Source organism: Salvelinus alpinus, chromosome 23 (genome assembly GCF_045679555.1).
Source record: "Salvelinus alpinus chromosome 23, SLU_Salpinus.1, whole genome shotgun sequence".
NCBI classification, from domain to species: Eukaryota; Metazoa; Chordata; class Actinopteri; order Salmoniformes; family Salmonidae; genus Salvelinus; species Salvelinus alpinus.
In genome coordinates, this window is record NC_092108.1 from 49,029,210 (window position 1) to 49,055,159 (window position 25,950).

General features: G+C 43.0%; 1 protein-coding gene across 1 annotated transcript in view; it reads right to left on the bottom strand.

Annotated features, from left to right (window-relative positions):
• The window catches only part of LOC139551194 (erythroferrone), a 37,714-nt gene extending 16,735 nt beyond the window's left edge, over nt 1-20,979 (bottom strand). Inside the window, exons 1-3 of the mRNA XM_071362644.1 lie at nt 19,710-20,979; nt 19,309-19,425; nt 15,672-15,786 (exon numbers count right to left, since the gene is read on the bottom strand). Coding sequence (XP_071218745.1) covers nt 15,672-15,786; nt 19,309-19,425; nt 19,710-19,871 — 394 coding nt within the window. The 5' untranslated portion in view covers nt 19,872-20,979. The remainder of the gene's footprint in view (nt 1-15,671; nt 15,787-19,308; nt 19,426-19,709) is intronic.
• Nucleotides 20,980-25,950: the final 4,971 nt, after the last annotated feature.

A 25,950-nucleotide genomic window follows, 5' to 3' on the forward strand; every position in this document is an offset into this window, starting at 1 on the left:
ATATACGGCTGTGATTATGATTGAAGAGAATTCCCTTGGTAGGTAATGCGGTCGACATTTGATTGTGAGGAGTTCTAGATCAGGTGAACAGAATGACTTGAGTTCCTGTGTGTTGTTATGATGATCACACCACGTCTCGTTAATCATAAGGCATACCCCCCCGCCCCTCTTCTTACCAGAAAGATGTTTGTTTCTGTCGGCGCGATGCATGAAGAAACCAGCTGGCTGCACCGACTCCGTTAGAGTCTCTTGAGTTAGCCATGTTTCCGTGAAGCAGAGCACGTTGCAATCCCTGATGTCTCTCTGGAATGCTACAAATTCAGAGGCTTATTATACTGACATTTAGTTGAATTCACTTTTAAAATATATTATATGGCTCTCACTGAAATAAATTTCCAAATTTTTTGCTTTCATGGCTCTCTTAGTCAAAAAGGTTCCCGACCCCTGGTCTAAACCATGGGGCAAAGAGAAGAATGTGTAGTTTCATGCTATTCTACCCATTTGCCATCAGGCTCAGAGAAAATGTTGCTGTTTTAAAGCAAGTTCCCTGCAATTCTACACATTTTTATATAGCTAATCTTTCGATTAAAATATATATATATATTTTTACATTAAATGCATTATGCATTGTGGGTTAAATGCTGTAACACAAAATAAAACAATTAATACAAGTCCCATGATGGTAGTGACTGCCCATGACTGCTTATCACTTATTAACCATCAGTTATTCATATTACTTTACTTTAATAAAATATGTAAATTCTTGTGTATATTAGATTTGTTTTATTTGATGACTTTATTATTTGATTCCAAGTCATCATCTCATCTCTATAGAGCTGCTGCCTATGCTGTCTGACAAAATCACTATTTTACTAGTTCTTCAAAGTAAATAAGGCATACTTTTATGACTGCTGAATACCAACTATCAATCACTTAGATTATGTATTTTCAGGTAGAGATACCTCAAAGAAACTGCTTTCTATGCATCCCCTCTTGATTACGCATTCTTCTGTCCCTTACGTAGCAGGCATAAAAGAAACCGACCCGGACAAGTAGCTGCGCAATGGATTATGGCTATTGTAATTAATTATCACATGTTGTGCACTAAACTATGTAGAACATTGGCCTGTTGGATACTACAACTCCCAACTGTTCAGGCATGATCTGATTTGTCTCTAGTGAAACTGCAGTGAAATGTGTGCATTGAGCTCACAGAAAAAAACTGAATGAAATGGAATGAAAATAATTGAACCATTAATGTCTGTCAATTAGTTGTTTAAAAACTGAAAAATAACTGACATTTCGGTTAATCGCTCAGCATAAGCTCTTGCTATTCTATACATTTTGCCATGAGGCTGAGAGAAGATTTTGCATTTGTAAAGCTAATTTCCTGATATTCTACACATTTTGCAATGAGGCTGAGAGAAAATGTTGCCGTTTTAAAGCACATTTCCTGGAATTGTAAATATTTAAGGCTTGTTCATATGCTACCTGGGGGAGGGGGGCGACCTCCAGAAGGTCTGTCGGGTTGTGTGGTACACCAGTGGTGTGAATATACATTTGTTTGAGTATCAGCAGTGTGTGTGTGTGAGTTTAAGTCTTAAAGAGTATGTTTTAGTTTGTGTGCTAGTGTCTGCGAGAGTGTGTGTACGGCGCCACCCTTCTCGGCTGTGTGAATAGAAGTCTTTATGTTTTAGAGGGCTGTGAGAACAGCCTGCAGTTCCCGGAGAGCACAAACAGACCCGTGTCTACTCACATGGCAGCCTGCCAACTCTCATTCCACACACGGACAGTTATTACAAACACACAAATGCCAACTGGAAACATACGCACATGCACAAATACCTCATACACACGTACTCACGCACGAGCACACACACAAAGTAACAAAGACACACTAGCGAGTCTGGAGGAATCTGAGGAATTTTACGGCCCAGCCAAGTCACATCCACGTTCCTGGAAAATTACCTCTATTAAGAGATCAGACCAGCCCACAATCAGACAAACAGCCTCCCAAGCATTTTATAGCCTACATTCAGCCACATTGTTTAGAAAGACCAACTGTAACCAATACAGAAAATGTAGTGGCTGTGCATTGTTATGCAGCATGTACTGAGTTATGCTGTGTTTGTAGTGTGAATATACTGCATGCACCGCAGAGTATGTATTCTGTATATTGTTTGCAGCAATTGTAGTATCTTAGGGTTAGGGCTATTTTTTCCCATATCAGATGACAGTTTTCAAGCTCTGGCTGCATTCGATAATCAAGATATAAGTCATAATTAAATAATCCTGTTGCAAAAAATAAACAATTGTGATCTTTGATTCAAACAACATGCACTGTGGGTTCTGCTTTAGAGTCGGGTGTGGTTTTTCTTCAATATCAAATTGATACCTTTTTATGGATTTCATGGTCGAGTCACTCCATTGTTATGAACGTTCTCAGCGGCCACTGACTCCCAACTGTGGTGTCCACTAGTTTTAAACGGCTAGTGATGATTTCGTAGTTGCTTAAAAATAAGATGTCATTGCTAAAAAAGACAAATAATTAATAGGCACCTCCTTGTCATCATTATGATGTCCTCAGATCAGTGGAAGATGGTGCCATTTATGATTAGGGAGGACTATCTTTTTTTTATTAGCATGGCCTTATTCTATAAAATAATATTGGAGGACTGTCATTCATATTCCATTCACACAGTTCAAATATTTTAATTTGCCCTATACCCATCATGATGTTGCTACAACCTAGTCTATAAAAAAAAATGAAGCTACAAAATGTGTGAACTAGGCCTTTGTTACTCCTGTATTAGCGGAGAAAAATACGCCTTAGTCGCAAAATGTCCTCTGGCTACACCATGGTGCTACTCTAGATGATGCTGTTTGTATTTATCCTGGATCCCCATTAGTAGAAAAATTAAGGCAGTTATACAAACTTTAAAAACATTACAATACATTCACAACACACTGTGCCCTCAGGCCACTACTCCACCACTACCACATATCTACAATACCAAATCCATGTGCACGTGTGTGTACAGTGCTTATGTTATTGTGTGTGTGTGTGTATGCATGTGTCTGTGCCTATGGTTGTGTTGCTTCACAGTCCCCACTGTCCCATAAGGTGTATTTTTATTAGTTTATAAAATCAAATTTTACTGCTTGCATCAGTTACTTGATGTGGAACAGAGTTCCATGTAGTCATGGCTCTATGTAGTACTGTGCGCCTCCCATAGTCTGTTTTGGACTTGGACCTCTTGTGGCATGTTTTGTGGGGTATGCATGGGTGTCTGATCTGTGTGCCAGTAGTTTAGACAGACAGCTTGGTGCATTCAACACGTCAATACCTCTCATAAATGTGACCGGCCGGCTCAAATCGCTCTTATGTATAAACATTTGAAATTGTGTATTTTACATTGGATAAAATGTAGAGACTCAGAGCTACAAAATTGCATATCATACACTACAGTTGAGGAACAATGGGAAGGAATTTTGCTTTGAAAGTTGATAAACTTGTAAACTCACTTTTGAGAAAATGGCCTTTGAATGTGTTGGTACAACTACTGGAGAGCCCTCCTTTGTCTACACCCATTCAGCATCGTTCACACACTCTTCAGCTTTAGCCCCACCCATCTCCTTAAAGGTTGATCCGAGCGCTCTGTACTAACAACAGAAGTCAAGCAACCAAGCTAACTTGCTAGCTATTTCCAGACACAAAAGACAGAACAGCTCACTGAACATTACTCGCCCTAGCAGAGCTGGTTAGGCTGTTATGTTTTCCAGAGCGTTGGTGACTGCAACTGTGCTGTCAGCTTGTCCGTTCGGAAATTCAAAACGTGTCGTTCTCGGAGCGTTCAGAGCTCACACCGGACACTCTGGCCGATGAGTAGGGTTGATCCGAACGAACGTTCTGACCTCACAACGGCAGTCAAGCACCCAAGATAACTGACTAACATGGGCTAACTTACTAGCTACTTCCAGACACATAATGAGAGAACACCCCACTCTGACCATTTGAATCGCCCTAGCAGAGCTGGTTAGGCTGTTTTCATGTTATCCAGAGTGTTGGTGACTGTAACTGTGCTGCTGGCAACAATTTAATTACGCTTTTCTGCCTACGTTTACTGACACCAGTCATATTCAACGGATGTTGAGAGTTCGTAAATTCATCAGTTATTCTGCGCTCTGGCACACTCAGACGAGAGTGCTCTGAAATTGAAGTAGATGGCCAGACTGAATTTATGAACGCACCCCAAATTGTTACTTGCGTAGTGGAGTCTTTTGTTAAGACATGTAGCTAGCTAGCTAGGTAAACAATGAACCATAATCACATCTCATTAAGTTACTACCCAGCTTGAATCTGCAGGTAGCTGACCAACCAGGTTCAATGTTAGCTAGCTAACATTAGGCTATAGCTAGCCAAGCAAATGGCTCTGAGATACGAATAATAAGGTCATACACGTAACTTTAGCTAGCCAGCCAGCCAGTCAGCTAATGTTATCTAGCTAGGTAAACAATGAACCATGATCCTAACTCATGATGTTACTACCCTGCATGAATCTGCAGGTAGCTAACCAACCAGGTTCAAAGTTAGCTAGCTAACATTATGCAATAGCTAGCTAAGAAAATGGCTCTGAGATACAAATAATACATACATGTAACGTTAGCTAGTGAGCCAGCCAGCTAACGTTAGCAATGGTAAACAATGAACCATAATCACAACTTATGACGTTACTATGACGTTACTGGAGGCAGGGTAGCCTAGTGGTTAGAGTGTTGGGCTAGTAACCGAGAGGTTGCAAGTTCAAATCCCCGAGCTGACAAGGTACAAATCTGTCGTTCTGCCCCTGAACAAGGCAGTTAACCCATTGTTCCTAGGCCATCATTGAAAATAAGAATTTGTTCTTAACTGACTTGCCTAGTTAAATAAAGGTAAAATAAAATACCCTGCATGTAGCTAACCACCAGGTTGAATGTTAGCTAGCTAAAATTTGGATATAGCTAGCCAAGAAAATGGCTCTTTCTGTTAAAATTAGAAACCTGTAATATCTGAAAATGTAACTAGGTAGACTATTTTACCCGAATACATCATTCATGGATGGATGCCATGGTTGCCCCTAGTTTGAAGATGTAATCTGGAGACAGGTGTTTTCTCAATCTTCTTAGCTATCATACTCGAATTCCACTGATTTCAAAACTCGGACCTCCAGACTTCTCCCCATTTTAGCTACTACTGCATCAAATGTTTTGACCATGACAGTTTACAATCCAGGATTTCTCCAAGCAGTTTTGTCACCTCAACTTGCTCAATTTCCCCATTATTTATTACAAGATTCAGTTGAGGTTTAGGTTTAGGGTTTAGTGATTTGTCCCAAATACAATGCTTTTATTTTTAGAAATATTTAGGACTAATTAATTCCTTTCCACCGACTCTGAAACTAACTGCAGCTCTTTGTAAAGTGTTTGTTTCAGCTCTTTGTTTCAGTCGCTGTAGTAGCTGACGTGTATAGTGTTGAGTCATCCGCATACATAGACACACTAATGACACATGTCGTTAGTAAAGATTGAAAAAAGTGAGGGGCCTAGACAGCTGCCTTGGGGAATTCCTGATTCTACCTAGATTATGTTGGAGAGGGTTCCATTTAAGAACACCCTTTGTGTTCTGTTTGACAGGTAATTCTTAATCCAAAATATAGCAGGGGGTGTAAAGCCATAAACATATGTTTTTCCAGCAACAGACTATTATCGATAATGTCAAAAGCCGCACTAAAGTCGAACAAAACAGCCCCCACAATCATCAATTTCTCTCAGCCAGTCATTTGTGTAAGTGCTGTGCTTGTTGAATGTCCTTCCCTAAAAGCGTGCTGAAAGTCTGTTGTCAATTTGTTTACTGTAAAATAGCATTGTATCTGGTCAAACAAAAAGCAAAAGTTTACCAAAGTTTACCAAACAAAAAGCAAAAGTTTACCAAGGGTTGATAACAGGCTGATTGGTTGGCTATTTGAGCCAGTAAAGGGGGCTTTACTATTCTTAGGAAGCGGAATGACTTTTGCTTCCCTCCAGGCCTGGGGGCACACACTTTCTAGTAGGCTTAATTGAAGATGTGGCAAATAGAAGTAGCAATATCGTCCACTATTATCCTCAGTAATTTTTCATCCAAGTTGTCAGACCCCGGTGGCTTGTCATTGTTGATAGACAACAATCATTTTTCATTATTCGGTCAGATATACTTGGATGTGTAGTGTCAGTGTTTGTTGCTGGCATGTCATGCCTAAATGTGCTAATCTTGCTAACAACTAAAGTAGTTGGCAATATCAGTGAATGAGCCATCTTGATTCAATTAATGATGGCGATGAGTTTGCCTTTTTTCCCAACATTTTATTTAAGGTATTTTAAATATTATTCTTTATGTAATTTATCTTTGTTTCATAGTGTAGTTTCTTATTTTTATACAGTTTAGTCACATTATTTCTCAGTTTGAAATATGTTTGCCAATCGGTTGTGCAGCCAGACTTATTTGCCATTCCTTTTGCCTCATCCCTCTCAACCATACAATTGTTCAATTCCTCATCAATCCACGGGGATTTAACAGCTTTTACAATCATTTTCTTAATGGGTGCATGCTTATTAGTAACTGGAATAAGCAATTTCATAAATGTGTCAATTGCAGCGTCTGTTTGCTCCTCATTACACACCAGAGACCAACAAATATTCTTTACATCAACAACATATCAATCACTACAAATATTATTCTATGACCTCTTATACACTATAATAGGCCCAGCCTTTGGAACTTTGGCTTTCCTAGATATGGCTACTATATTGTGATCACTACATCTGATGGATCTGGATACTGCTTTCAAGCTAATTCCTGCAGCGTTAGTAAAGATGTGATCAATACATGTTGATCATTTCATTCCTGTGCTGTTTGTAACTACCCTGGTAGGTTGACTGATAACCTGAACCAGGTTAGTCAGAATGTGAATGTCATCTGTTACTGGCAAATTATTGATTGCATGAACCTTGTTTCTTAAGCTACATATGTTAAAGTGGGCTATTATGAGCACTTTACCTTTGGAATGCTTACTTGTTTCCATTGCTTTACTGGGAAGCTTAGCAGAAGTAGACATGCTCAGTTTTTATTTTATTTTAGTGCAGGGTGAGCTGCACATAGTGGACTTCCTACTAGGGCAAACCGCCACAGTGCTAACAGTATAAATCTGTTCCATAGGCACATGATTACTGCATACAATAGCTGTAGGATCAGCAGAGGAATTCAGGGAAGTAAGACGTACATACATTATGTTACTTACATTGTGTCTACCAACGCCCCTGGTGTAATGTACATTTGCTGAAGCATTATGACAACTGCGTCACAATTGTAGAGATTTACTGAGCTGGGCATGGGTCATTGATAAGTCATCGTCTCAATGTAGCCTTATAATGCTGTGAAAGGATCCAGGTACCCAAATGATTTGGATGGATCCCATCTTCCTTTTAAAACATGTTTTTTTCCCAAAAGGTATCGAAATTGTCAACAAAAGTTACACTCATTGAGCTGCAATAATCACGTAGCCAGTTGTGAAGAGAAAGAATCCCGCTAAAGCGTTCAATGTCACAATTCAGAGAGGGCACAGGGCCAGATATGATGGGTCTTTTATTAGTGTCTAGCAGAGAGTCAATCAGCTTTTGTACATCCAGTTTCAACTGTTCAGAGCTGCACTTCATAATGTCATTAAAACCCACATGGACTATGACAGAATCAATTTCCATGTCCTGACGTAGTACATTCGGGAGCAGTTTAGTAATGTAAATTACTCGCGCTCCTGGATAGGACATTGTTTTTGCACCGAGAGCTGCCCAAAATCATGGCTGGTGAGAAGGACAAGAAAATCCGACGGCTCCCACGCTTCCCACAGGATTTGGAGAACCCTTTATGGACGGGCGAGAGGCAGGATAACCCGAGCCCATTGCTCCTGACACCTGGTGCAGGCCTCCGACAGATGGAGAAGCCCCGGTCGATGCAGAGCAGGTTGCCAAGATCGACTTCGAAATCGTAGAAATAGGCACTGCGGCCGCAGACACAGGTGCAGAAAGATCAGGCTCCAGGACGGCGGAACTATTCGTTGTTAGTATCCGCTTGGGCCTCTCCTTGGGAGTGTAGACTGCTTTGCGAGAGGCCGCTGTCTTCGGCTTCCACAGCTTGTGACATGTGACCATCGTTGATTGCCATGTTCCTCTTGCTGTGCTCCATCGACTCCGCTATCAGATGGGGGAGGAGAGGCAGGAGATGGCTCCCCTGGTGAATGCACTCCAGGCAACACCGGCCAGTATGATAACAACAAACGATAAGGCGGAGATGCATCCAACAAGCGTGAACGCCGCCCAGCCACCGGTGTAGAAAAGGTAAACATTCCACTCTGCGTTTGCTCCAGATTCTTACGTAGGCTGGCGACCTGTGTGATCAAGGAAGCCACCTCAAGCCTATAATTCTCGGCAAGCAAACAATTGCCACATTGGAACTCTGAGTGATCCAGTTTGTCCCGAAACAAAGCGTAGTAGATACAGCTCCTACAGCATTGGAACTGTACATTTACTTCTGTGGACAGAGAGCTCCATTGTAAAACTCATGGGACTAACTTCGTTCGCTTGATGGCTAGCAGCTTAGCAAATCTGTCAAGCAGGCTTCAACCTGCCTGTTAAGCAGGATTCTGGGACATGAAATAGCGGTTCTAGCTGTTAAAAGCTAATCCATGCTAATCCATGCAAAAACAAGTTCAGTATTTATATTTAATGAATATTGGTGTTTTGGTCAAAAATGACATGTTTTCAGCATACAGTTTTCAGCTGCGATGTTGAGGCTCCTGTAGACCTTCATTGCAAAACAGTGTGTTTTAATCAGTTATTTGGTGACGTGAATACATTTAGTATTTAGTAAAGCTTTATCTAAAAAGGATAACTTTTTGAACGTTTCACAAAAAAAGGTTTTTCACTGAATAGGCTGGTCCTCCCCTTCCTCCTCTGAGGAGCCTCCACTGCATCAGCCATATGCCTAAAGTATATCTATGTCGCCATTATCTAGCAACTATCGTCGTAAAAACCTAGCAATGCTAACATGCTCTTCACTTAATTTTAACTATGTAACATTATACTACTTCTAAAGTAAAACTGATGACATCATAATGCTGATTAAGGGTTTGCCTACTTTAGAAATGTAATCTTATTTCCAAGCCGCACTTTACGATAAGAGAACGCATTGCGTGGAGCTGTATGCCAGTATGGAGTCATAGAACTTGTGCAACAGAGTTAAGAATGTACCATAAGCTCCCACGACAGCTAGCTTGACACGTCATCGATGGAGACATCCAAGAGGCACCTTTTGAGTTGCTCAACCCCGTTGGAACATTGTCAAAGAGGGTGGTCACGTATGTTGCGAAGCAGAGGATCACCTGTTTGAGCCCAGTCTGTGGCAATCAGACAGTGGAAGAATCTAAGCTGTTAGCAGCACACTGACCCCCGTTACAGTGGTTTCTGTGACCCGGATTGGCAGTTGGGCTTAGCTCAATGGCCGGGGTAGTTTGCTGTGTAGGAAGTTTAGAAGGGGTGAGTGTAGCGGGGTTAAGAGCGTACCGTAAGCTCACTTTACAGCTAGATTGAAATGTCGCAGATGGAGTATCCAAGAGGTACGTTTTGTATAGATGTCGGATCTTAATTTCACCCCTTTCGTCACAGGAGGAAAATAGTCCTGCAGCAGTAGTATTTGAATATCTGAAGAAATATTTAGGGGGCCGTAGGCATAGACGCAGGAAATAGGGATGGGGCAGCACCCCCAAAAAATATATATATATTTTTTTACCAATTATTTTATTATATGTAGAAGGCAAACAATAGGCAGAATATATGATTAGTTTGCTCAGTGCCTGTGTGGTCCAGCGGTTACAGCCACTGTCCACGTCACACATATGCCAGAGTCGGCATGGGTTTGAATCCGTCCCGCTGCCCTTTGCATGGTGGATGAACGTCTATTTTGGATGTTTTCATTCCATGTGGTTACAGGGTTGAAACAGAAACAACTCAAAAGGTTAACAGTTTAGGCATTAATTCAGTGTGGTTAAGGTTAGGGGCTCTATTTAATCTGTATGTAAGGCCCAACGCAGGAGATGAGAAGCAGGTACAGGGAGTGAACCATTTAATACAGACGGACATGCAACGGAACAGGGACAGCGTCTGGACATAAACACGACACGACAAACAATGCTACTACAGGGAACATCACAGAGGAGCAGCCATACATGCAGGGACAGTCAGCAAAGTGAGGGAGTACAGCCGAGTCCAATGAGCGCAGCTGCGCGTAATGATGGTAACAGGTGTGTATGATGACGTGTAGCCTGGCAATCCCGCTGCGGCGTAGAAGCCCATGGGCCGGCTGAAGCTTGATGTGGGATAGGAACCTGCCGAGCCAAGGAAACCTCTCGAGCCAGCTAGGGCGTGACAGCCCGACGAGCCAGCTTAGGCCCCTCCCGTTCCATCGGCGGCAGAATCCAAGCCCGACGTCACCAACAAAACAAGAAAACTCATGGGCCGGCTGAGGCATAGGAGCCCGACGAACCGGCTGAAACATAACGTGGGATGGGAACCTGCCAAGCCAATCAGGGCAAGGAAACCTCTCAAGCCAGCTTCGGCACCCCCGGGTCCATCAGCGGCAGCCCCCAGATCCGACGTCACCAACAAAACCCTAAAAGACCTCCTGATGCTTCTTGTAATGTTAGTAGCATTCTGTAAGGTCAAATGCAGGAGATGAGTAGCAAGTACAGGGAGTGAACCATTTAATACAGATGGACATGCAACGGAATAGGGACAGCGTCCGGACATAAACACGACACGACAAACAATGCTACTACAGGGAACATCACAGAGGAGCAGCCATACATGCAGGGGCAGTCAACAAAGAGAGGGAGTCCAGGTGAGTCCAATGAGAACAGCTAATGATGATAACAGGTGTGTATGATGACGGGTAGCCTGGCAGCCTCGAGCGCAGGGAGGGGGAGCAGGAGGAGGCGTGACACTGTAAAGCTACAGATACAGATTACAGATTCCGCAATAGAAATATAAAGGTAATTTCCGATTGAGCCAACATATGCAGCGTTTACCGTGAATGCAGTCTCCGCTAAAGTGGAACATTGCCTTTAAATTAAAATCACAAGATAAAGCTGAACTTCCGTGATGTGGATTGAATAGAGCACTAGGACTATGTTTTGGGGAAGGCTTAAAACTAAATAATTATAAAAGACCCGCCTATGTGTCATCAGAATTCATAGTATTCTTAATGCTTGTTAGAGTATTGTGAGCTGCCGTAACACAGTGGTCTAAGCAGCGAGCTCTGGCTCAGAGCCTCATGAGTTTGCACCCAGAACTGGGCGACATCATGACCAGCCTGAGCCCACAAGTTAATTGCATTTATTTAAATCTTTTCAAGAAATAAAAAGAAGTAAAACGAATAGAAAAGTGTCTCGATATCAACGAAATCATCTTTGGATAGGCTCAAATGAATAAATATCTTGACAGCTTTGTGAAATGAAATATTAAATCCACACAATACAGGCTTTAAATCCACACCAAAGAACATAACTATAATGATAGGCTATGTATAATTTAACTATAAAATGTGGATGAGCATTTACACTGGAGGAAAGTTTACCGTTCTACAGTAGGCCTACATCAGTCAATCAACTGATTTGGATTGCCCAAATCAGCTCATCAACTCAGCCAGGGTCACAAGTCAGGTTTTCTCCCTTGAGTGTACTACCTGAGGTTCCCACTGGAGAGCACCCTTGGGTTACTTCTAGTATCCAGGTGACCCTGATTGGGCTTATTGGGATCACCTGCTGGATGACTATTTAGGTTCTTCTGTGGACTGGGCCAGTTGCTCAGGTCTCATGTTTTGTTCAGTGTTCTCGTGTGCCCTTGCTTTGTTGCTTTGCTATGAAGACCTTAAGTAAATATTCAGGATGTACCCTTACCTCTGTCTGCTGTGTTTCTCTGCGCCTGGGTCTGAGTTGGTACTAGCACCGTTGTCACAGTAGACCTGAGCCACAAAATGTACCCAGCTGAGATTTCTCCGTCGTCCGAGGGACACCGAGCTCCACCACTTACGGTTAGCGCTCACTCACCATGGTACAGTGATTGGTCACCATGAGGCGCGGTGGAAGACATTGTCTGAGGATTTAGGAACTCTTGTGTTCCCTCTGCAGACGGGACAGACGGGAGCAACTGCTGCTGCACCTGTGCCGGTTTCTAACCTTCCGCTTCCTACCAGCTCATTGTCTTCCTCCCCTCGGGAGCCTCATCTCCCAGCACCGGAGCGCTATGAGGGGCATCCTGGGAGGTGTCATGGGTTCCTGCTTTAATGTTTGCTGGTCTTCGAGCTGCAGGCATCAACGTTTCCCACCAAGCATTCCAGAGTGGCATATGTCATCACCTTACTCTCAGGACGGGCTCTGGCCTGGGCCACGGCCATCTGGGAGCAGCAATCAGACATTTGTTTCAATTGGCAAAGCTTCACCCAGGAGATGAGGGTTTTTGATCACCCCATCAGTGGCAGGAACGCTGCTCAAAGACTCATTACGCTTCGGCAGGGCAGCCGGAACATAGCTGATCACGCCATTGACTTTCGGACGCTCGCAGCTGAGAGCGGTTGGAATATAGAGGCACTTCACTCAGTCTTTCTGAACGGACTCAGCGAGGTTCTCAAGGACGAACTGGCTTCCCGGGACAACCCTGACACTCTGGAGGAGCTTATCGTTCTGGCAATCTGGATTTACAACCGGCTTCGGGAACGTCGTCATGGGAGGACGGAGGGGTTCTGAGTTGGTTCCAGTGTTTCGGGCCCTGCTGAGGGAGTCGACTCTTCATTTGTTCCACTGCCATATGCTGGGCCTGCTTATCCTGTACCCGTCAGGGTTCTCAATTCGGCTATGGTTCTCCTTCATATCCTTCAGAGGAGCCGATGCAATTGGGAGGCACCAGATTTTCCGCTCTGGAGAGTCAGATAGTCTCCTGCGGCCGATACGGTACGCACCTTGCTTCCAGCCAACCTGCGGTGGGACAATGGACAGTTGGACATTCCTGCTTTCATAGACTCTGGGGCTACTGGCTGTTTTCTGGATCGCACATTAGCTCGCCCACAGAGGCTGCCACTCACTAAGCTGGACACTCCATTGTCGGTCACTGCGGTGGATGGTCAACCTCTAGGTTCTGGGAAGGTGAAAAAACTCACCATGCCTATTCAGCTACGACTTCTGGATGACCATGTGGAGCTTATCCAGTTACATCTGGTGGACAAGCCTGACCGTTCCCGCGTACCTCGGGATTACTGGGATTTGGGTCAGGTCTTCAGCAAACAAAGGGCCAGCAAACTACCTCCTCACAGGCTCTATGATTGTGCCATCAACCTCCTGTCCGGTACCACTCCTCCGAGAGGAGGGCTGTATTCTCTCTCAGGTCCAGAGACTGCAGCCATGAACAGTTATATTGAGGAGGTGCTGGCGGCTGATTTTATTCGGCCATCCACTTCACCTGCAGGTGCGGGTTTTTTCTTTGTTGGGAAGAAGGATGGGGGATTACGTCCCTGTATTGATTACCGGGGTTTAAATAACATTACCATCAAGAACCGTTACCTCCTTCCTCTTTTGTCATCAGCTTTTGAGAGACACCAGGAAGCTACGGTTTTCTCTAAATTGGATTTACGGAACTCGTACAATCTGGTGCGCATCAGACAGGGAGACGAGTGAAAGACAGCGTTCAAAACTCCTAATGGACATTATGAGTCCCGGGTCATGCCGTTTGGACTTCCTAATGTTCCAGCCGTTTTCCAGGCCCTGGTTAATGATGTGCTGTGCGACATCCTTCACCAGTTTGTGTTTGTGTACCTGGATGATATCCTCATCTTCTCCAAGTCCATGGTTGAACATGTCCAACATGTCCGCCAGGTTCGCCAAAGACTCCTCGCTCATCCCCTGTTCGTGAAGCCCGAAAAGTGTGAGTTTCACGTTCCTCAGATCTCCTTCCTGGGGTATATCGTGTCTCAGGGCTGTGTACTGATGGACTCCCAAAAAGTAGGAGCGGTGGTCAACTGGCCGCGATCCAGTCAAGCAAGTTCAGCGTTTTTGGGGTTTTGCTAATTTCTACCGGAAATTAGTGAGAAACTTTAGTGCTGCTCACCAAGGGCTCGGCTGGGCATGTATGCTGGAGCCTTGCTGCAGAGAAGGCGTTCCAGGACCTGAAACGTCGGTTTTCTTCTGCACCCATTCTCGTTCATGTGGATCCTTCTCTTCCCTTCGTGGTAGAGGTGTATGCCTCTGACGTTGGCGTGGGTGCGGTTCTGTCTCAGTGCTCGGTGAAAGACCTAAAGCTTCATCCCTGTGCCTTCTTCTCCAGGCGTCTCACTCAAGAGGAGAGTAACTATGATGTTCGGCAATTCGGAGCTTCTTGCAGTCAAACTGGCTTTGGAGGAGTGGCGGCACTGGTTGGAGGGCTCGGAAAATCCCTTTACTGCCAAGAGTTGAAAAACTACAAACCTCAGATTTCCCACTTCCTGGTGGATTTTTCTCAGGTTTTTGCCTGCCATATGAGTTCTGTTATACTCACAAACATCATTCAAACAATTTTAGAAACTTCAGAGTGATTTCTATCCAAATCTACTGATAATATGCATATATTCGCAACTGGGACTGAGTAGCAGGCAGTTTACTCTGGGCACGCTTTTCATCCAAACGTGAAAATGCTGCTCCTAGCCATAAGAAGTTAAGTAAATATTCTGGATGTACCCTTACCTCTGCCTGCTGTGTTTCTCTGCGCCTGGGTCCGAGTTCGTACTAGCACCATTGTCACAATTAAGTGACGATTAATAGGCTAACGGGTAGCCTACAGAATGTAGCCAATTGGAATATAATCAAATATGGGGCCTATTGCAACCATCGATTGCACTAGATTATCGCCACATGATGTCTCAATAAACTATCAATACGCTCTAAATTCCCCCGCACAGCTGATCTCAACTGTCACCATTATTGGTCACCTCATTACCGCTTCCTAAAATATTATGTCGGTATTACCGTAGTCCTGCTTGCAACCAAAGTCTTAAGATATGTTCGCCCTCTGGTTGGTATTGTAATCGGAACAACTTAGACCTTTTTGAACAGACTAATGGCGATGTATCTATTTGACAAGCATTCCATACAATAGAAACAAAGTATTTAATTGTTTACCACAGCAAACCTACTGTGGAAATTTACCCAACATTTTGTATGAATGGAAACTCATGTTGGTGTGGCCTATTGTTATCATTGTTCCCTATTTATGTTATCCAAAAGTGTCTGGTATGGTAATTTATTATCAAGATCGGGGGTAAAATATCCCTGGACTGTCCATATTTTAAATGTGTAAATATATCAAGCCAATCATGGGATTGAGTTCTTTGTGCCAGAAGGGCGTGGGCCAGAATCGACACGATAGGCCTGTAACCGCTAGACCACCCCAGGCCATGATTGAACAAAATTTGAACCTTAGGATACACTTGACACTATGTCGCAGCCTAGTGGAGACCAATAACTGGTTGACATCCAGGTCTGTCCCTTAATTTCAGAGTCTGCCATTGGTCTGTTCTTACGTACCTCTCAGTCGTAGCTGGAACTCCTGCATCAGCTCTTCCTGCTGAGGTAACAGGGGGGCGGGGGGGCCGGGTGGCCCTTGAGGGCCTGGTGGTCCGGGGGGGCCCGGTAGACCATGCTACAGACAGAGACAAAAAAACAATTATGAAACCAGTCCTCGATGATCAGTCCTCAAAGAGTTCAGACAAACGGGAATATCTATAGGCGTCTACACCTAAAACTGACTGGTTACAGTTATTCTCGATGGATCAGGATAAAAAGGAAGCAAGGGATCCTAAGACTATAAATTTCCATCATCAAATCCAGATTAAATGCGGTATAGCTAGCCACTTTTGTTTATTAAAATCATTGCCCATCATTTTGACAACTTGGTCGAATTGGCACCTGTTACAATTAAGCAATCTATCACTCGAACCATCTAACACGAGATAGCAGAGATGTCTTACTTCTTCCTGAGCGGGCGCCCTAAACTACCAATGCTCAGACCCCTCCTATCGCATGTGTATTTGAATTTCAACCAAGGTGAAACATAAGGAGATCTACCTTGACTTACAATGGATGACATGAACAACAAAGACACAGTGTAGTGCATCTACTGTAGACCCATTCGCTCACCAGTATTTGGTTGTCTTCATTGAGAGTTTATGTCCAAATCCTTGATATTGTGCGGTTGTAATACATATGTAATAATATGTACCTACAGTGATTACATTGTTCATACCTTAACTACCATGTAAATATATAGGTTTTTGGTAATTAAGTGCAGCCTCTCTTTCAATAGCTATGTCGTTATATAAACTAACCTGTATCCATCTTTTTAATGCTGCACACGTGTACTGTATATTTATTTAGCTGTTAGCACTACACCTGCTGCTAACTGTAAATCCAGGGGAACCCACACATAGCCTATGTGACTATGCTGCTGAGTATTTATTCAACTGTGTTGACACTAGGGGCTCTATTCAATCCACATTGCTGTTCAGATTCAGATTCAGATTTTAAGGCAATGTTCCCATTTTAGCGGAGACTGTATTCACGGTAAACGCTGCATATGTCGGCTCAATTAGAAATGACCTTTATATTTTAAACACTTCAGCTTTACACATGTATTACCTGGTATGACTTTTGGCGTGTTAGCCTAACATTAGCTATTTTGAACCCATTTCACCTGTTTTCGCTTATGTTACCTTCATACCTGCTTAGCAGTATACTTATTTAAACTAATATAGATTAAACCTACAGTGCCTTCAGAAAGTATTCAAACCTTTGACTTTTTCCACATTTTGTTGTGTTACAGCCTGAAATTAAAATTTATTAAATTGAGATTTCGTGTCACTGGCCTACACACAAAAATGTTTAGAAATTCTTACAAATTAATAAAAAATGAAAAGCTGAAATGTCAAATCAATAACTATTCAACCCCTTTGTAATGACAAGCCTAAATAAGTGCAGGAGAAAAAAAAGCTTAACAAGTCACATAATAAGTAGCATGGACATACTGTGTGTACAATAATAGTGTTTAACATGAATTTTGAATGATTACCTCATCTCTGTACCCCACATACAATTATATGTAAGGTCCCTCAGTCGAGCATTAAATGTCAAACACAGATTCAACCACAAAGACGAGGGAAATTTTCCATTGCCTCGCAAAGAATGGAACTTATCGGTGGATGGGTGAAAAAAAAAGGCAGACATTGAATATCCCTTTGAATATGGTGAAGTTATAAATTACGCTTTGGATGGTGTATCAATAAATCCAGTCACTACAAAGATATGTATGTCCTTCCTAACTCAGTTGCTAGAGAGGAGGGAAACCGCTCAGGGATTTCACCATGAGGCCGATGATGACTTTAAAACAGTTTATTGGCGATACCAGAAAACTGAGGATGGACAACAACATTGTAATTAATCCAAAATACTAACCTAAATGACAGAGTGAAAAGAAGGAAGCCTGTACAGAATACAAATATTCCAGAACATGCATCTAGTTTGAAATAAGGCATGGAAGTAAAACTGCAGAAGATGTAGCAAAGAAATTAAGTTTATGTCCTGAATACAAAGCTTTATTTTTGGGGCAAATCCAACACAACACATCACTGAGTACAACTCTTCATATTTTAAAGCATGGTCATCAGCAAGGACTAGGGAGTTTTTTAGGATAAAAAGAAACAGAATAAAGCAGGCTAAATCCTAAAGGAAAACCTGGTTCAGTCTGCTTTCCAACAGACACTGGGAGACAAATTCACCTTTCAGCAGGACAGCAACCTAAAACACAAGGCCAAATATACACTAAAGTTGCTTACCAAGACGACTATAAATGTTCCTGAGTGGCATAGTTACAGTTTTGACTTAAATCGGCTTGAAAATCTATGGCTGAAAATGGCTGTCTAGCAATGATCAACAACCAACTTGACAGAGCTTGAAGTATTGTAAAAATAATAATGGGCAAATATTGTACAATCCAGTTGTGCAAAGCTCTTAGTGACTTACCCAGAAAGACTGTCAGCTGTAATCACTGCCAAAGGTGATTCTAACATGTATTGACTCAGGGGTGTGAATACTTATGTACATTTTATATTTCTGTATTTAATTTTTAATGGATTTGCTAACATTTCTAAAAACGTGTTTTCACTTTGTCATTATGGGGTATTGCGTGTAAATTGGTGAAAAAAAATATTTAATCAATTTTGAATTCAGGCTGTAACACAAAAAAATGTGGAATAAGTCAAGGGGTATGAATACTTTCTGAAGGCACTGTATATATACTGAACAAAAATATAAACGCAACATGTAAAGTGTTGGGCCCATGTTTCAGGAACTGAAATAAAAGACCCCAGAAATGTTCCATACCCACAAAAAACGTTTACATCCCCGTTTGTGAGCATTTCTTCTTTGGCACGATAATCCATCCACAGGTGTGGCATATCAAGAAGCTGATTAAACAGCATGATCATTCCACAAGTGCACCTTGTGCTGGGGACAATAAAAGGCCACTCTAAAATGTGCACTTTTGTCACACAACACAATGCCACAGATGTCTCAAGTTTTGAGGGAACGTGCAATTGGCATGCTGACTGCAGGAATGTCCACCAGAGCTGTTGCCAGAGAATTTAATGTTTATTTCTCTAACCATAAGCCTCCTCCAACGTCATTTTAGAGAATTTGGCAGTATGTCCTCACAACCACAGACCCCGTGTAATCACGCCAGCCCAGGACCTCCACATCCGGCCTCTTCACCTGCGGGATCGTTTGAGACCAGCCACCCGGACAGCTGATGAAACTAAGGAGTTTTTCTGTCTGTAATAAAGTATTTTTGTGGGGAAAAACTTATTCTGATTGGCTGGGCCTGGCTCCCCAGTGGGTGGGCCTATGCCCTCCCAGGCCCACCCATAGCTGCGCCGCTGCCCAGTCATGTGAAATCCATAGATTAGGGCCTTATTTTTTTCAATTGACCAATTTCCTTATATGAACTGTAACTCAGTAAAATCTTTGCATGTTGTGTTTATGTTTTTGTTCAGTACTTATATAAGCCAGAATGTGAATGTAACTGTGTTAACTAGCTTGTACCTGTGTTAGCTAGGCTTGTATTAGCCACCTATGTAGATCTGTGTGGGTTTCCATTTGTATATCTACTCACCTTAGATGCCCTCTTTAGGGGCTTGGTCTTCTTGTTCTCTCCTTTGTTGGAGTTGTGTCTGAAGACGAGCCAGGAGTTACGAGGACTGACGATGGCCACATCTGAGGAGACAGTCTCCTGCAATTACAATGAGTTACTACTACCATGAATGTTGAAAAATATCCCCTTAAACCATACGGACTGTAACCACTTGGTCCTCACACTGAACAGCAATATCATAATATTTACCACAGCAATTATATCTGACTCACTACCTTATACCCATCATAACAGTCATTCATCAAGTCAGGCACATACTGCCAATTGGAGAGAAAAAAAACGTGTTTAACTGTTAATGTGCGATTATGTGTGTACATGTGAGAGACGTATTGCTAACGGTGTGTGTGAAAATAGAGACGTACCGGGCCCTCCGTACTGCCAGTGTTATTCTCTCCCTGGTTCTCCTGACTCTTCTCGCTCTGTGCAGCACATACAGTCACCAGCAGCACCATTAGGAGGGGCAGCAGCAGGAGCCCTCGTACCCTGCTTAAGGTGCCCCTGCCCTGGGCCGTCTGAGGCAGCATGGTGGGGAGGGGCTGGAGGGCTGGTGGTGCTCCTTCCAGGGACACAGCTCTTCAGCTCGCCTGTCTTAGGCACCCATCCTACGGAGGTGATAGATCCTCAATACAGTTGCTCTGCTTTGCTGCTGGTTAATGGTAGTAGGATTGTAGTCGAAGTGTAGAAGAATCACCGGCCTTCAGTTCTGTGGTAATTATTGTTCGGGGTTAAGTTGGCAGTATAGTTCCTCAGGTTAGTTTTCGAAGAGTTCCTGCTCTCGTGGAGGCCCCGTGATGCCACTGTGTTGCGTTTTGTCTGTCTATGTCACTCTGTGCGTAGTAATACCAACCCACATGACGCTCTAATGTCTCTCCATGCCTCTTTATCTTCTTCGTTTCTCTCCGTTTCTGTTGATATAAACGCTTTGATTTCAGCGTGTCGAATACAAACTGCATATGTTGCATGCAAACCTGTTTGAGAAATTCGGTGTGTGTGGTATAGCCAACGTGTGAGACATAAATACTGTGTGTGTGGCACAGGCAGGATTTCTGTCTTTGAATGTGTGTATGTGCGTAACAATTTTACTCTGTGTGTGGTATTGGCACAGTGGGTGGTATTAATTCTCTTCTTTTGCCTTCCTCTGTCTAGCCACTCTTTTTCCCTTACTCGTTCACTGCCCTGTACTCTCACTTCTCTTGCTCCCTCTCACTGTCTGTCTTTCTCTCCCTCTCTTCGCTACAGCAGTGGTTCCTTTGGTTGTCGGTTTAATTAGGGTGTCCTGTTCCCAGATAGATTTCCAACTTGTCTTGACTTCAATCCATATTCCTTGGGCTCAGCACGCTGCTCCAGTGTAATGGCTGTGTTTGGACGGGTTCTGTTTGTAGACCTTTCTCTCTCCAAAGCGATTTAAAAAAAATCTTAGTCTTGTTCAAGACTCCTCCTCCTCCCTCCCTCCCTCCTTAGTGGGCTCCTCCTTCACTCTCCCTCGATCAGCCTCTTGATCTTGAGCTGTCACTCTTTCCAGCTGCAGCCCCGTTCCTCTTGTCTGCCCCGCGTCACTCTGTCTCTCTTTATCTCGCTCCCTCCTCCCTGTGTTCTTTCCCTGTCTCCGTTCTTTGTTTGTGGTCTCTTTCATTCCCTCCCTCTCTGAATCATTTTCCCTTCTCTGCTGCAAGTTCTCCAGCACTGACTTACATGGCTTCCCACATGTCATTATTTTGTTGCTGGGTCCTAGTGCCAACAAGGTAGCATTTACTCCTTGACCCTGACCCAAGGATGTTGAATTGAATTTATTACATCCTTAAGAGTCAGACAAATTAAATACATTTTTATTATGGTGAACTTGGAGTTGTCAAAGTGAGAGGGTTCAGTCGAATCCACTTTATTGGTCTTATTCACAAATTTGTCTCGAGTTAAGAAGAAATCAATATTTACAGACCACATTGACATAAATGACAACACACGGTTACACAGACCAATAGAGCCATTGACAACACAAGCGATAACATCTGGCGATATGGAGGATCAATGCAAAAGAGAGAAAGGGGGAACGTGAGGGAGACAGAAGAAGAGGGAGAGACACACAGCAGAGATATGAGAGGGGAGTGGTCTAACATTGGTTCAATGTTGCCAAGATGATGACATTTGTCAGGAAAGTTGGTGCATGAGAGCACTCAGCACTCTCCAGACGATGACATGTTATTTTGAAGTTGAGTGTAGCGTTTCAGTGGAAATGTATCTCCCAATGAGGCTATCTCTCTCGCTGCGGGGTGTTAAATTGCGGGGAGATTACCGGTTTCCGTTTTTTTGCTACTGCAGTAATGGCAGCTGCTGTACAGTACAGGCACAGATAGAACAAGGAGCTAATTATACAAATCTTTGCTATGGTGTATCAAAAGTAATTCAAAAGTAATTCTCTGGTAAAAAAATATACATCAGTCTTTCCTCTAAACTAAGCTAGAGGTGTTTATACAGATGTTTTTATACCGCCTACACTTCATGCTAGCTAGCTAGGCTAACATTTGCAAACCTAGCTAGCTAAATACTATAGCAAAAAAAGCTTAGATTGCTGCAAAAGTGCTCGCTAAGACTATGTATATAACGTATATACAATCAAACAAATATGTGTTATTTCAAAATATTAACAGTTAACATAATCCCAGTCAACACGGTGGGCTTGGACCTATTCTGTTTGAGACTTGGGGGACTCGGGGAGGGCTTCATGTGGCCAAGCTCTTCCTGAGTCCGGCAGAATCATATTACTCTGGGTTCCTGCTAATTGCACTCGGGCCAAGTCAATTTTTTTAAGGAGTAGGCTAGGGCCCTTTTAGGTTCATATTCGGCAGGTAATGGAACAATAAAAAACTAAGTAATCTAATGATTTCAACTGCAAATAGGCTAATCGAATTTGCTCAGTCATTTACGAGCTAAAATTCAGTCCATTAGGCTAGTAGATTTTCTTCTTTTTTTTCACCTTTATTTAACCAGGTAGGCTAGTTGAGAACAAGTTCTCATTTACAACTGCAACCTGGCCAAGATAAAGTAAAGCAGTGCGACACAAACAACAACACAGAGTTACACATGGAATAAACAAACATACAGTCAATAACACAGTAGAAAAAAAGTATATGTACAGTGTGTGCAAATGAGGTAAGATAAGGAGGTAAGGCAATAAATAGGCCATAGTGGCGAAATAATTACAATTTAGCAATTAAACACTGGAGTGATAGATGTGCAGAGGATGAATGTGCAAGTAGAGATACTAGGGTGCAAAGGAGAAAAAAAATAACAGTATGGGGATGAGGTAGTTGGATGGGCAATTTACAGATGGGCTATGTACAGGCGCAGTGATCTGTGAGCTGCTCTGACAGCTGGTGCTTAAAGTTAGTGAGGGAGAAATGAGTCTCCAGCTTCAGTGATTTTAGCAATTCGTTCCAGTCATTGGCAGCAGAGAACTGGAAGGAAAGGCGGCTAAAAGAGGAATTTGCTTTGGGGTTGACCAGTGAAATATACCTGCTGTAGCGAGTGCTACGGGTGGGTGCTGCTATGGTGACCAGTGAGCTGAGATAAGGCGGGGCTTTACCTAGCAAAGACATAGATCACGTGGAGCCAGTGGGTTTGGCGATGAATATGAAGCGAGGGCCAACCAACGAGAGCATACAGGTCGCAGTGGTGGGTAGTATATGGGGCTTTGGTTACAAAACGGATGGCACTGTGATAGACTGCATCCAATTTGCTGAGTAGAGTGTTGGAGGCTATTTTGTAAATGACATCGTCGAAGTCAATGATCGGTAGGATAGTCAGTTTTACGAGGGTATGTTTGGCAGCATGAGTGAAGGATGTTTTGTTGCGAAATAGGAAGACGATTCTAGATTTAATTTTGGATTGGAGATGCTTAATGTGAGTCTGGAAGGAGAGTTTACAGTCTAACCAGACACCTAGGTATTTGCAGATGTCCACATATTCTAAGTCAGAACCGTCCAGAGTAGTGATGCTAGACGGGCGGGCAGGTGCTGGTAGCGATCGGTTGAAGAGCATGCATTTAGTTTTACTTGCATTTAAGAGCAGTTGGAGGCCACGGAAGGAGAGTTGTATGGCATTGAAGCTCATCTGGGGGTTAGTTAACACAGTGTCCAAAGAAGGGCCAGAAGTATACAGAATGGTATCGTTTGCGTAGAGGTGGATCAGAGAATCACCCGCAGCAAGAGCGACGTCATTGATGTATACAGAGAAAAGAGTCGGCCCGAGAATTGAACCCTGTGGCACCCCCATAGAGACTGCCAGAGGTCCGGGCAACAGGCCCTCCGATTTGACACACTGAACTCTGTCTGAGAAGTATTTGGTGAACCAGGTGAGGCAGTCATTTGAGAAACCAAGGCTGTTGAGTCTGCCAATAAGAATGTGGTGATTGACAGAGTCAAAAGCCTTGGCCAGGTCTATGACTCTATGTCTATGACTCCTTGCTGTCCCCAGTCCACCTGGCCGTGCTGCTGCTCCAGTTTCAACTGTTCTGCCTGCTGCTATGGAACCCTGACCTGTTCACCGGACGTGCTACCTGTCCCAGACCTGCTGTTTTCAACTCTCTAGAGACCGCAGGAGCGGTAGAGATACTCTTAATGATCGGCTATGAAAAGCCAACTGACATTTACTCCTGAGGTGCTGACTTGCTGCACCCTCGCCAACCACTGTGATTATTATTATTTGACCATGCTGGTCATTAATGAACATTTGAAGATCTTGGCCATGTTCTGTTATAATCTCCACCCGGCACAGCCAGAAGAGGACTGGCCACCCCTCATAGCCTGGTACCTCTCTAGGTTTCTTCCTAGGTTTTGGCCTTTTTAGGGAGTTTTTCCTAGCCACCGTGCTTCTACATCTGCATTGCTTGCTGTTTGGGGTTTTAGGCTGGGTTTCTGTATAGCACTTTGAGATATCAGCTGATGTACGAAGGGCTATATAAATACATTTGATTTGATTTGATTTATGAATACAGCTGCACAGTATTGTCTCTTATCGATGGAGGTTATGATATCGTTCAGGACCTTGAGCGTGGCTGAGGTGCACCCATGACCGGCTCGGAAACCAGATTGCATAGCGGAGAAGGTACGGTGGAATTCGAAATGGTCGGTGATCTGTTTGTTAACTTGGCTTATTATTTATTTAATTATTGTCTGGGCTGTAAACTGCAGTAATGTAGGCTAATTTGAATAACCACTCAAACATCCTTTTGAATGCATGTTTCATGCCAAAATTAAGGAGTATCAATCTGGTTTCCGAGCTGGTCATGGGTGCACCACAGCCACGCTCAAGGTCCTAAATGAAATCATAACCTCCATCGATTGAGGAGAACCCTAATTTAGAGAATCTCTGTTGCTATAAATTCATTCGATTTTACTACAGATTTTTTGGGGGCGAACCCCACTCACATTAATTATATTAATTTCGGACCTGCTGCCAATCCTGGATTCTATATAGCCTAATGGGCTCAGCAATTTTTTTAATATACTGGTGGCCACATTAATTATAGTACGATTTGGGAGACTGATGATCCACGACAGACAGCACATCTCAGTGTCATATATGGCCTATTTTCCTATGGTATCTGTAAACGCCAATACATCCTGACAAAATACACCATATAGGTGGACTAATGTAACTTTCTGGACTTTGTAAACTGTCGAGAATAAACCCATAGCTGATCCAAATGGTTGTATAATCGGAGCTTAATTTTGGCATGAAACATGCATTCAAAAGGATGTTTGAGCGGTTATTCAAATTAGCCTACATTACTGCAGTTTACAGCCTAGCCAATAATTGTGTACTAACAATAATCAATTCCTCATTGCTGTAGCATTTTCTTGTAATTATTTTTAGGGCTAATCAATAGTGGAGCTTTTTGCATATTCCTCAGAGGAACGCTTAGCCTATATCTGTCATTTCATAATCTGTTACCTTTCCTGTACTATTACAAGTAAATATTTAAAGCCGTAATATTAGCTAATGAATGGCCTAATATCTAGCTTTTATTTAGCATTTTACTTTGGCTCCACATTTCTATAGCCTCTCTCTTTCAGCTTTTGCTGTGCGTAATAGTCTACGCAATACCAGTGTTATTCTCTTCTTGTGAAATCGCAGGAAAAGCTATAGCTACAAAAGCTATGGGACATTTATTCATAGAATGTGTTATACTAGTTCTAATAGCCTATTCGAGGAGAGAAGCAGGCTTTCTCTTGTTAATTGCTGTGAAAGGTGCGTAACTGGCTGCAGGGAAGTCAGGCGCAGGAGAGCAGAACTGGGTAATAACCAGAGCAGTTTAATGATGCAAAACCAACCACCCAGAACAACAAAATATGGGTTGAAATAACCCGTCGCAAACCAGTCTGAAGTGCACATACAGTTTACAACAAACAATTCCACACACAGACATGGGGGGGAACAGAGGTGTGTGGGAAAACAAGACAAAACAAATGGAAAATTAAAGGTGGATCGGCGATGGCTAGAAAACCGGTGACGCCGACCGCCGAACGCCGCCCGAACAAGGAGAGGAACCGACTTCGGCGGAAGTCGTGACAATTGCTGAATGTAAAATAGGCCTACAGCAGTGGT